The sequence below is a fragment of the Mustelus asterias genome, unplaced genomic scaffold (genome assembly GCF_964213995.1).
Source record: "Mustelus asterias unplaced genomic scaffold, sMusAst1.hap1.1 HAP1_SCAFFOLD_171, whole genome shotgun sequence".
Taxonomy (NCBI): Eukaryota; Metazoa; Chordata; class Chondrichthyes; order Carcharhiniformes; family Triakidae; genus Mustelus; species Mustelus asterias.
In genome coordinates, this window is record NW_027590177.1 from 554,648 (window position 1) to 568,266 (window position 13,619).

The 13,619-nt window shown below is 48.8% G+C and overlaps 2 protein-coding genes across 2 annotated transcripts in view; one reads left to right on the plus strand and one right to left on the minus strand.

Moving 5' to 3' along the window:
* The window catches only part of LOC144485202 (uncharacterized), a 199,433-nt gene that overhangs the window by 115,612 nt on the left and 70,202 nt on the right, over nucleotides 1–13,619 (plus strand). The gene's annotated exons all lie outside the window — the stretch shown is intronic.
* Nucleotides 1–13,619, minus strand: part of LOC144485226 (uncharacterized) — a 123,298-nt gene that overhangs the window by 101,695 nt on the left and 7,984 nt on the right. The window contains exon 5 of the mRNA XM_078203433.1: nucleotides 12,898–13,072. Coding sequence (XP_078059559.1) covers nucleotides 12,898–13,072 — 175 coding nt within the window. The remainder of the gene's footprint in view (nucleotides 1–12,897; nucleotides 13,073–13,619) is intronic.

Below are 13,619 nucleotides of genomic sequence, written 5' to 3' on the forward strand. Positions count from 1 at the left end.
TGGTTTAGGTTGGAGGGTCACAGTTTTTTTTTTAACTGGTCGGTGCAACATCGTGGGCCGAAGGGCCTGTTCTGCGCTGTAATGTTCTATGTTCTATGTTCTATGTTCCACAGATCCTTGAAGGTGACGTCACTGGTGGAGAAGGCATATGGCAAGTTGGGGTCTGATGTTGCAGATGTATAGAACGTTGGTTCGGCTGCATTTGGAATAATGTGTCCAGTTCTGGTCGCCACACTACCAGAAGGACATGGGGGCTTTGGAGAGAGTACAGAGGAGGTTTACCAGGATGTTGCTTGGTATGGAGGGGCTTAGTTATGAGGAGAGATTGGGTAAACTAGGGTTGTTCTCCCTGGAAAGACGGAGGATGAGGGGAGACTTAATAGAGGTGTATAAAATTATGAAAGGCATAGATAGGGTGAACGCTGGGAAGCTTTTCCCCAGGTCGGTGATGATGTTCACGAGGGGTCATAGGTTCAAGGTGAAGGGGGGGGGGGGGGGGGGGGGGCGGTTTAACACAGATGTCAGAAGGGCATATTTTACAGAGGGTGGTGGGGGCCTGGAATGCGCTGCTAGGCAAGGTGGTGGAGGCGGAGTGGGAATGGAGGGATACAAAAGAATGGTCTAGTTTGGACCAGGGAGCGGCACGGGCTTGGGGGGCCGAAGGGCCTGTTCTTGTGGGATCCCGCCCGAGCGTTGGCCGGCCTTGTTGCCGCCAGGTGGCGGAGGTCCCTGCTGAAGGTCCCTCTGCGGAGGGATCTCCCCCAATTACGTCGGGGACCTGGGGTGGAGGGTGATGCATGCAGCAGTTCCTCACAACCGTAGGATTCACTGGTTCACGGGCTCCGAAGACTGCCCTTTCTGTGGCCTTGTGGAGTCCGTGGACCATGTCTATGTTGTGTGTCTTAGGCTGCACTCCCTTTATGTTTTCCTGAAGAACCTTTTATTGATGTTCTGGCACTTCAGTCCCACGCTCCTGATCTACAGACACCCGGTGCGGAGAGGGGAGGGTCGGGATGGCGACCTCCTCGTGAACCTGCTCCTGGGCCTGGCGGAACGCGCCATTTACCGGTCCAGGCAGCGGGCGATCGAGGGGGCCGTCCATCCTGACTGTCTTCCCCTCTACCGCGGCTACGTTCGCGGCCAGGTGTCCCTGGAGAGGGAGCATGCGGTGTCCACGGGCGCGGTTGATGCCTTCCGCGCCCGCTGGGCACTGCAGGGGTTGGGGTGCGTTATTGACCCTAATAATCACATTTTAATTTGATGTTTTTAAGTTTCCTTTGTACTTTGATTTATGTTCGGGCTGTTCCCCCTCCTTTTGGGGAGCTGCCCCTTTTACTTTGTCCTGACTTAACCCGAGTTTGTTTATTTGGTTTGACCTAAAAAGAGGCCAACATCTGTGAGTAACACACTTTAGAGCTTGCTTGCTGGAGACGCCCGTTTTCTATCGTTTCTGCCGATTTGTTGGCTTCCTGCAAGAAGGAAGGAGGGAGGAAGGGGGAGGAAGGTGAGCTATCGCCTGCCTGCCTGCCGGAGGGTGCTCTCTCCCTGGAGGGAGAGAGGGAAAGGACACGGAGACACTTTCTTTCTTTACTTTTTTCCACCCTGGACTTAGTTTGCGCCCAAGAGAGCTGGAAGAGTAAAGTCCCCCCACCCACTGCTGCTGCCCCCAACACCGACACCCACCCCCCCTCCTTCCTCCTGACTGGGGCACCGGCCCTCCTCAGTGCCCTATCCCTCGGGTGCGATCTGCACCTGCGTCCTTGCAGATTGCCACTTTACTGAAACCCAGGAATGGCAGTGATCCGCTTTGTGCCCAAAACAGGTGCAATGGCGATTTAAATTGAATGAATGAACTGCCCGCCCAACTTTCAGCATTTCCCCCTTTACCACCGTGTTTGCCAATCCAGAACCGTGCCGTAATGGACCTGCTCAATAAAAGTCTGAATCGGGGCTCCAGCTTCTGAAGAGTGCGTTCAGTGTTTCCAACGGCTCTCTGACTCAGATCAGTGGTGTGGGGGGAGGAGGGTCAGATCATTCTCTGGTTGGGGGGGGGGGGGGGGTGGAGGAGGAGGAGGGCGATCGGTCTGGGTAACGGGGTGGTGGTGGGGGGGGGGGGGGGGTGGAGGGTGTTTGATTCTTTACTCAGGAGAGTGGTTGGGGTGTGGAATGGACTACCTGCTGTGCTAGTGGAGTCGGACACTTTAGGAACTTTCAAGCAGTTGTTGGATAGGCTCATGGAGCACACCAGGATGATAGAGAGTGAGATAGCTTGATTTTGGTTTTGGACAAAGCTCAGCACAACATCGAGGGCCGAAGGGTCTGTACTGTACTGTGTTCTATATAATCCAAGGTTGCCCTCCTCGCTATTTACCACACCACCAATGACAATTTGTTCAATTATATCACACCCCCATCCCTGCTTTCTGTACCTACATTGTCCTTCCACACAGTGAACACAGATGCAAAATACTAATTTAGTACCTCAAATACATCTTCCGGCTCCACACCCAGGTTGTCTAATGGGCACTTGGGTCCTAACATGCATGCAATATATATATATATATATATATATGATATATATGATATATATCATATGTGATTTTTTCTTTCGTTCTAACCTTCTGTGGCAACGCACTGCCTCGATAAGACATTGGGACTCAGTTGATGCAGTTTGATGGACAAGTTGTCTCCATTCTGAACAATGGGGAACAAGCCCCTCCCATTCACTGACAATTTGCCCCTTACAAAGATGGTGATCACCCATCCACACATCACCATCTTTATTGGGGGCAGTCATTAAGATCTCAGGGATCTTTGACCTGCTTGATGCAAATGAGGGAACTGGTGAATTTTCTTTCTGCACTGTAAAGAAGCGGTGATGCGAGTTCCTGACTGATGGGGAAAGATCACAGACAGCAGTTCTTAAAGGGAAATGGCAACCCTGAAAGCACAATCAGCTCTAGATCCAGAATATTAAACTCCAGCCCAGTTAGAGGGGTTGTTAACATCAGCAGAAACAAACCTCAAATGTCAGAATGAATGTGGCTCACTCCTGGATGTGATTAACAGCAGCAGCTACAGCAGAATCCACTCCCTGCATTCACTCATGAAGTCGCTGGTGTGTCACCAGGTGGGAGAAGGTAGTGAATCCCTTCCCACACTGAGCAGTGAATGGTCTCTCCCCAGTGTGAAGTCGCTGATGTGCTTTGAGGCTGGATCAATGTCTGAAGCTCTTTCCACAGTTAATGCAGCTGAACGGCCTCTCCTCAGTGTGAACTCTCTGGTGTGTCACTAGGTTGGATGAATTAATGAATCGCTTCCCACACACGGAGCAGGTGAATGGCCGCTCCCCGGTATGAACTCTCCGGTGTAGTTGTAGGTTACACATCTGGACGAATCCCTTCCCATACACAGAGCAAGTGTACGGTCTCTCAGTGTGAACTCACTGGTGTAATGTTCGGCAGGATGATTGAGTAAATTCCTTCCAACACACGGGGCAGTTGAAGGGTCTCTCCCCAGTGTGGGTGCGTCGATGTGTTTCCAGTTTGGATGGGCAAGTGAATGCTTTCCCAGTCCCCACATATCCACAGTTTCTCTGTGGTGTCAGTATCATCATGTCTCTCCATATTGAGTGATCAGTTGAAGCCTCATCCACACACAGAACACATGCACAGATTCACATTGCTGTGAATGGTGTGATGTTTTTACAGGCTGTTCACTGGAAAACTCATTCGGTTGTGTGTGTGTCTCGGTGCTTTTCCAGTCACGCTGAGTCCAGTCATCTTTTCCCCACACTCCACATTCAAAGGCTGATAGTGTTCAGGTGCTTGTGAATTGAGCAACTGTTAAATCTTGGTGTGAAACTTGATTCCATTTTGCTGACTGTAAATCTTCCCCTTCAAATATCCTGCAAAAGGAGTTTACAAAACTACTGACAGTCCAGGATAGAAATTCTGATCAGACAAGTCTAATTTCAAAAGGAACAACTTTTCTGTTCCTGTTGCCCAAAACAGTAAATCTATGTCCCACACACTCTCCCTCCTCCCTGAGTTGAGGGCAGCATGGTGGCAGTGGTTAGCACTGCTGCCTTACAGCACCACAGACCCAAGTTTGATTCCCAGCTTGGGTCACTATCTGTTTGCACATTCTCCCTGTGTCTGCATGGGTTTTCTCCAAGTGCTCTGGTTTCCTCCCACGGTCCAAACAGGTGCAGGTTAGGTGGATTGGCTATGCTAAATTACCCTTAGTGTCAGGGGGACTAGCTAGGGTAAATGCATGGGGTAATGGGGATAGGGCAGACTCGATGGGCTGAATGGCCTCCTTCTGCACTGTCGGATTCTATGAGATCTAAATGAAATGTTGCATATTTTTCATTCATCCCAACAACTAATTTTTCCAGATCACTCCAAGGCCTGTCCTTCCCCATCTCTGGAATCACCTCTAGCATTGCTCCGATTCTGGCTTCCTGCACATTCCCTATTTTAATCACTCCACCATTAGTGACAAGACCTCCAGTGCACAGGGATGACTTCTCAAAGAAGTCCTACAGTGCAGAAGGAAAGCATTTGGCCCATCAAGTCTGCACCAACTCTGAATATTTTACCCCTGATCTAAACTTGTAACCCATGTTTTTACCCCACTAATCCACCTTACCTGTACATCTTTGTACACGAAGGGGCAATATAGCATGGCCAATCCCCCTAAGCGTCACATCTTTGGGCGGTGGGAGGAAACCGGAGCATCCAGAGGAAACCCACACAGTCACAGGGATAACATGCAAACTCCACACAGACAGTGACCCAAGGCTGGAATCGAACCTGGGTCCCTGGAGCTGAGAGGCAGCAGTGCTAACCACCCTGATATTAATGGTGTTTTATCACTAGAAGTTGTTGTTGGCTGTAACCCTCAATTCCGGTTTTCAACAACACAGTTTGTTATGAAATCAATCTGATTTTTTGTGTCCCCTGTGGATTATTCATTTGGTTTCACCCCCAAGAAATATGGTGGCTGCGCATGAGTTGTTCCAAATTACCCTCAGTAAAGATGGCGGATGCGCAGGCGCTTTGCAGTACGTGGAGCCCTATAAAGATGGCGGATATTAACTCGGTCCTGAAGCCTTCGGAAGGCCCAAGGAATTTGCTTTGCAAATTGAGGGACTGTGGCCGACACTGGGTGTTTATAAAGCCTCACCACCCACCCGCCAACTCCATTTATGTTTCCAGTTTTATTTCGGGCTCTGCATCCGCACTCGGTCTTTGTAAACACGTTCCTCTTCGAGTGAAGGGCAAGGCTGGCAGAAGTCGGGAACCCTGGATGACTCGGGATAGTGAGGCCCTGGTCAAGAAGAAGAAAGAGGCACATGACATGCATAGGGAGCTGGGATCAAGTGAATCCCTTGGCGTATAGAGGGTGTAGGAGCAGAGTTAAGAGAAATCAGGAGGGCAAAAAGGGGACTGAGATTGTTTTGGCAGATAAGGCAAAGGAGAATCCAAAGAGCTTCTACAAATACATAAAAGGGTAAAAGAGTAACAAGGGAGAGAGTGGGGCCTCTTAAGGATCAACGAGGTCACTTATGTGTGAGGATCCACAAGAGATGGGTGAGATCCTATATGAATATTTCTCATCAGTATTTATTGTTGAGAAAAACATGGAACTTGGGGAAATAAATAGTGATGTCTTGAGGAGTGTACATATTACAGAGAAGGAGGTGCTGGAGTCTTAAAGCGCATCAAGGTAGATAAATCCCCAGGACCTGATGAAGTGTATCCCAGGACATTGTGCGAGGCTAGGGAGGAAATTGCAGTTCCCCTAGCTGAGATATTTGAATCATCGATAGTCACGGGTGAGGTGCCTGAAGATTGGCAAATGTTGTGCCTTTGTTTAAAAAGGGCTGCAGGGAAAAGCCTGGGAACTACAGGCCAGTGAGCCTCACATCTGTGGTGGGTAAATTGTTGGAAGGTATTTTGATCGACAGGCATTTAGAGACACAGGGACTGATTAGGGACAGTCAGCATAGCTTTGCGAGTGGAAAATCATGTCTCACAAACTTGACTGAGTTTTTTGAAGGGGTAACCAAGAAGGTAGATGAGGGGAGTGCAGTTGATGTTGTCTACATGGACTTTAGCAAGGCCTTTGACAAGGTACCACATGGTAGGTTGTTACACAAGGTTAAATCTCACAGGATCCAGGGGGAGATATCTAAATGGATATAAAATTGGCTTCTTAACAGAAACCAGAGGGTGGTTGTAGTGAATTGTTTTTCAAACTGGAGGCCTGTGATCAGCGGGGTGCCTCAGATCAGTGCTGGGTCCACTGTTATTTGTCATTTATATTAATGATTTGGAGGAGAATATAGGCGGCGTGGTTAGTAAGTTTGCAGATGACACTAAGATTGGTGGCATAGTGGACAGTGGAGAGAGTTATCTCCAATTGCAACAGGATCTTGATCAATTGGACCAGTGGGCTGACAAATGGCAGGTGGAGTTTAATTTGGATAAATGCAAGGTGATGCACCTTGGTAGATCGAACCAGGGCAGGACTTGCTCAGTTCGGGAGAGTTATAGAACAAAGATCGAGGGGTACAGGTTCATAGCTCCTTGAAAGTAGAGTCACAGACAGACAGAGTGGTGAAGGCAGCATTTGGCATGCTTGGTTTCATTGGTCAGAACATTGAATGCAGAAGTTGGCACAATTTGTTGAAGTTGTACAAGACATTGGTAAGACCACATTTGGAATACTGTGTACAGTTCTGGTCACCCTATTATAGGAAGGATAATATTAAACTAGAAAGTGTGCAGAGAAGTTTTACTAGGACGCCACCAGGACTTGGTGTGAATTATAAGGAGAGGCTGGATAGAGGGAGGGGAGGAGAGGGTAGGGAAGGGGAGGCAGGCCCCGGCTCCCCCACTCTCAGGGCACTGAGCTGCACCTGCCACCCCACGGGCAGCACTAACTCCAGGCCCTAGCAGGCAGGAGGGGGTCAAGCAGATCCTTACTCGAAAGGCACATTTCCCCCAGGGCTGTGCAGGGCATCTTGGTGCAGGGGGCCCCACTCTCTCTGGGCCACAGCCTGAGACACTGACCAGTCCTTCCAGACCAACCTAACCTGCTGGCACTGGAGGACCTGCAATTTTCTCCCTAGCCTCCCACTCCTGGGATACACTTCATCAGGTCCTGGGGATTTATCTACCTTGATGCACTTGAAGACTTCCAGCACCTCCTTCTCTGCAGCACTATTTTAACCTCAAACAATGAATATAAAACATTAGCTATGGAGATAAATTAATTTTTAAAAAACTAATTATTGCAAGCTGATCTGCTATGTTAAATTTCTCAAAGTTCTCCTGTGGGACTACAGAGATTTAGAAGCTTTTACATTGTCTCCTCTCTCTCCCCCCTTCCTCAACTCTGGCTGGATTCAATCACAGTCACTGGTTCCTCTCGTTCTGTCTCTTCCTGATGCCTGTGCGGCACGGTAGCACAGTGGTTAGCATTGCTGCTTCACAGCTCCAGGATCCCGGGTTCGATTCCCGGCTCGGGTCACTGTCTGTGTGGAGTTTGCACATTCTCCTCGTGTCTGCGTGGGTTTCCTCCGGGTGCTCCGGTTTCCTTCCACAGTCCAAAGATGTGCAGGTTAGGTTGATTGGCCTGGTTAAAAATTGCCCCTTAGAGTCCTGGGATGCGTAGGTTAGAGGGATTAGCGGGTAAATATGTGGGGGCAGGGCTTGGGTGGGATTGTGGTCGGTGTAGACTCGATGGGCCGAATGGCCTCCTTCTGCACTGTAGGGATTCTATGATTCTGAATATTCATTGTTTTACAGAATGATACAGCACAGATGGAAACCATTCAGCTCAGTATGCCTGGAAGATCTATCCAATAAATTCAATAGCCCTGTTGGCAAAGTCAGAACAATAAGGCCACACTTGGAATACTGTGTGCAGTTCTGGTCACTATTATAGAAAGGATATTAAACTAGAAAGAGTGCAGAAGAGATTTACTCGGATGCTACCAGGACTAAGAACCATAGAAAGTTACAGCTCAGAAACAGGCCTTTTGGCCCTTCTTGTCTGTGCCGAACCATTTTATGCCTAGTCCCACTGACCTGCATTTGGACCATATCCCTCCACACCCCTCTCATCCATGAACCCGTCCAAGTTTTTCTTAAATGTTAAAAGTGACCCCGCATTTACCACTTTATCCGGCAGCTCATTCCACACTCCCACCACTCTCTGCGTGAAGAAGCCCCCCCTAATATTCCCTTTAAACTTTTCTCCTTTCACCCTTCACCCATGCCCTCTGGTTTTTTTCTCCCCTAGCCTCAGCGGAAAAAGCCTGCTTGCATTCACTCTATCTATACCCATCAAAATCTTATACACCTCTATCAAATCTCCCCTCAATCTTCTACACTCCAGGGAATAAAGTCCCAACCTATTCAATCTCTCTCTGTAACTCAGCTTCTCAAGTCCCGGCAACATCCTTATTTACATCCTTCCTGTAACTAGGTGACCAAAACTGTACACAATACTCCAAATTCGGCCTCACCAATGCCTTATACAACCTTACCATAACACTCCAACTTTTATACTCGATACTCCGATTTATAAAGGCCAATGTACCAAAGGCACTCTTTACGACCCTATCCACCTGTGATGTCACTTTTAGGGAACTCTGTACCTGTATTCCCAGATCCCTCTGTTCAACTGCACTCTTCAGAGTCCTACCATTTACCCTGTACGTTCTTCTTTGGCTTGTCCTTCCAAAGTGCAATATCTCACTCTTGTCTGCGTTAAATTCCATTTGCCATTTTTCAGCCCATTTTTCTAGTTGGTCCAAATCCCTCTGCAAGCTTTGAAAACCTTCCTCACTGTCCACTACACCTCCAGTCTTTGTATCATCAGCAAACTTGCTGATCCAATTGACCACATTATCATCCAGATCATTGATATAGATGACAAACAACAATGGACCCAACACCGATCCCTGCGGCACACCACGAGTCACAGGCCTCCACTCAGAGAAGCAATCCTCCACAACCACTCTCTGGCTTCTTCCATTGAGCCAGTGTCTTATCCAATTTACTACCTCCCCATGTATACCCAGCGACTGAACCTTCCTAACTAACCTCCCATGAGGGACCTTGTCAAAGGCCTTGCAAATCCAGGTAGACAACATCCACCGCCTTCCTTCATCCACTTTCCTGGTAACCTCCTCGAAAAACTCTAATAGATTGGTCAAACATGACCTACCACGCACAAAGCCATGTTGACTCTCCCTAATAAGTCTTTGTCTATCCAAATATTTGTAGATCCTATCCCTTATCACACCTTCCAATAACTTGCCCACCACTGACGTCAAACTTACTGGCCGATAATTTCCCGGATTTCTTTTGGAACCTTTTTTAAACATCAGAACAACATGAGCCACCCTCCAATCATCCGGCACCTCCCCCGTGAATACTGACATTTTAAATATGTCTGCCAGGGCTCCTGCAAGTTCAACACTAGCTTCCCTCAAGGTCCGTGGGAATACCCTGTCCGGTCCTGGGGATTTATCCACTCTGATTTGCCTCAAGACAGCAAGCACCTCCTCCCCTTTAATCTGTAAAGGTTCCATGGCCTCCCTACCAGTTTGCCCCATTTCCGTAGACTCCATGCCCGTTTCCTCAGTAAATACAGATGCAAAAAAAACATTTAGTATCTCCCCCATCTCTTTTGGTTCCATACACAGTGTACCACTCTGGTCTTCAAGAGGACCAATTTTATCCCTCACTATCCTTTTGCTCCTAACATACCTATAGAAGCTCTTTGGATTTTCCTTCACTCTGTCTGCCAAAGCAACCTCATGTCTTCTTTTAGCCCTCCTGATTTCCCTCTTGATGGATTGAGTTATAAGGAGGCTGGGACTTTTTTCTCTGGAGCGTAGGAGGCCGAGGGGTGATCTTATAAGGTCTATAAAATAATGAGGGGCACAGAGCAGCAAGATAGTCAATATCTTTTCCCAAAGGTAGGGGAGTCTAAAACTAGAGGGCATAAGTTTAAGGTGAGAGGGGAGAGATTCAAAAGGGTCCAGAGGGGCAATTTTTCCACACAGAGGGTGGTGAGTGTCTGGAACAAGCTGCCAGAGGTAGTAGTAGAGGCGGGTTCAATTTTATCTTTTAAAAAGCATTTAGACAGTTACATGGGTACAATGGGTACAGAGGGATATGGGCCAAATGCGGGCAATTGGGATCAGCTTCGGGGTTTTAAAAAGTGCAGCATGGACAAGTTGGGCCGAAGGGCCTGTTTCCAGGCTGTAAACCTCTGACTCTATAAAATCCCCATTTAAAACCCGCTCGCTCGAGCTCCTTACCGTCTGCCGCAGGCACTGCGCATGCTCCAGCTCCCAAACCAGGGTGGGGCCGTTAACCTGGGGCCTGTTCCCGGGAGGGAGGGAGGGAGGGAGAAGCCCCGCAGCTGCAAACCAGGGAGCTGACAATGATTCTGAAGGGTTTGCGGATCCTCCACAACCGCCAGCTCCGCTGCTGCGATGTTGACTCCGCCCCCACCAGGTTTTATCTGAGTGTTGGTCCTCCAACCCCGCCCCTCATTCACTCTGATTGGTTGGAGGACTGGCCGCTCCCGCTCGGTCCTCCAACCCCGCCCCTCATTCACTCTGATTGGTTGGAGGACTGGCCGCTCCCGCTCGGTCCTCCAGCCCCGCCCCTCATTCACTCCGATTGGTTGGAGGACCAGCCCCTCCCGCTCGGTCCTCCAGCCCCGCCCCTCATTCACTCCGATTGGTTGGAAGAACAGCCGCTCCCGCTCGGTACCCCAGCCCCTCCCCCTCTTCCTATTGGTCTGGAGCTGCCGTCAATCAGTCCCCGGGCATTGTGATGTGGAGCATGCGCAGTGTCATTGCTGTCCTTGGCGCTTGTTTGTCCCGGAGAAGCGGAGTCAGCGTTAGGCGGTGGCTGGGAGGATTTGGAAACACTTTGTGGATCCGCAAACCCTTCAGAATCATTGTCAGCTCCCTGGTTTGCAGCTGCGGGGCTTCTCCCTCCCTCCCTCCCGGGAACAGGCCCAGGTTAACGGCCCCATCCTGGCTCAGCCACTGGAGGATGGTTCACATCAGAGGATGGGGGAGGGGGACAATAAATAAGAGGTTACACTTTGGCCTCAAATCAATGAGGACTCTGATCTCTGGGAAGGAAGGAAACCCTGGGAGGTGGGCGGGGAGGATTCACAACCACCCGCTGGAGGCCCCAACACCCCCAATAAGACCCATTGGTTTTATTGTCAGTCTGCAGACAGGAGCTGGAGAACTGAACCCAGACAGAGGAGAGGGAGGGAGAAAACTGGGAGTGGAGGAAAGAAATGATGCTGAATGCAAGCAGACTTTTTCCGCTGAGGCTAGGGGAGAAAAAAAACAGAGGGCATGGGTTAAGGGTGAAAGGAGAAAAGTTCAAAGGGAATATTAGGGGGGGGGCTTCTTCACGCAGAGAGTGGTGGGAGTGTGGAATGAGCTGCTGGATAAAGTAAATGCGGGGTCACTTTTAACATTTAAGAAAAACTTGGACGGGTTCATGGATGAGAGGGGTGTGGAGGGATATGGTCCAAGTGCAGGTCAGTGGGACTAGGCATAAAATGGTTCGGCACAGACAAGAAGTGCCAAAAGGCCTGTTTCTGAGCTGTAATTTTCTATGGTGAGATGGGTTTGGATTTCAGCCCAGGAAGGAGGGTGAGTGTGTGGGACGGGGATTTACAGATCTGGGGGAACAAGAGAGGAAAAAATATTCCAGAGAAACAAGAATTGTCTTCACAATTTCTATCCTGGACTGGCAGTGATGACTTTTCTAAACTGTTTTACAGGCTATTGGAAATGGAGGATTTACAGACTGCAACCAACTAAACATCATCTCAATATCTCACAGAGTCATTCAATTCATCAGGGTCTGAATATCATTGGCCTCTGAATGTGGAAGGAGAAATGTTTCTCTGTTATCTCTGTGGGAAAAGATTTTAAACATCAGTGTGACTGGAAAAACACTGAGACACACACACACACACACACACACACACACAGTGAGAGTGTTCCAGTGAACTGACTGGAAAGTGCTTTAACCAGTTACACAGCCCGGAAAAACATCACACCATTCACAGCGAGGAGAAACTGTACATGTTCTGTATGTGGATGAAACTTCAACTGATCATCCAACCTGGAGAGGCACAAGGACACTGACAACGTGGGGAAACTATGGAAATGTGAGGAATGTGGTAAAGGATTCAAGTATCCATCCCTGTTGGAAAACCATCGACACATTCACACTGAGGAGAAGCCATTCATCTGCTTTGTGCGTGGGAAGGGATTTACTCAGTTGTCCTGTTTCCAGTCACACCAACAACCTCACACTGAGGAGAGGCTGTTCAGCTGCACTTCCTGTGGAAAGAGATTCAGGTCTTAATCCAACCTCAAAGCACACCAGCGAGTTCACACCGGGGAGAGACCATTCAGCTGCTCCGAGTGTGGGAAGGGATTCACTCGATCCTCCCATCTGCTGGAACAGCAGCAAACCCACAGCGAGGAGAGGCCGTTCAGCTGCACCAATTGTAGAAAGAGGTCTTCATCCAATCTCATTGCCCACCAGATTCATTCAGGGAAGACACCGTTCACCTGTTGTGTGTGTGGGAAGGAATACACTCACCCATCCAACCTGCTGATGTCCCAGCAAACTCACACAGGGGAGAGGCCATTCACCTGCTCCGTGTGTGGGAAAGGATTCACTCAGCCATCTAACCTGCTGACACCAGCAAATTCATAAGTAACCGCATGGTTGGATTCAGTTATTTTTGCTGTTGTTAATCACATTTAATACGGATAACCTGATAATATTTGGCTTGCTACTGCTGACATTAACAAACTGGCCGGCTCTTAAATATCTTGGCTATGTCACAGATTTTCAGAGCTGTAAAGTCCCTGTTTGAAAGCACCATCTGTGATGTTTTCCCTTGATTCAAGAACACCGTCTCCTGGAGGTTCATCTCCAATTCTTCACCATCCTGACTTGGAAATATTTTTGACCATCCTTCATGGTCGCTGGCTCAAAATCCGAGAATTTCATCCCAAATAGCATTGTGGATGCACCTACACCCCAGGGACTGCAGCGGTTCAAGAAAGTAGCTCACCACCTCCATTCTTTAGAACCTGAATATCATCAGCTTTTGAATGTGAAAGGAGAAATATTTGTCTGTTGTGTCTGTGGGAAAAGATTTTAAACGTCAGTATGAGTGGAAAAGCACAGACACACACACACAACTCGAGTGACAGTGTTCCACTGAAGTGACTGTGGAACGAGCTTTAACCAGTTACACAGTCTGAAAAAAATCACACCATTCACAGCGGGGAGAAACCGTACACAGGTTCTGTGTGTGGACAAGTCTTCAACTAAGTGTCCAACCTGGAGAGACACCAAGGACACCGGCACCATGGAGAAACTGTGGAAATGTGGGGATTGTGGGAAAGGATACAGTTACCCTTCTGAACTGGAAATGCATCGACGCGCTCACACTGGGGAGAGGCCGTTCACCTGCTCCACCTGTGGGAAGGGATTCACTCAGTCATCCAGCCTGCTGACACACCAGTA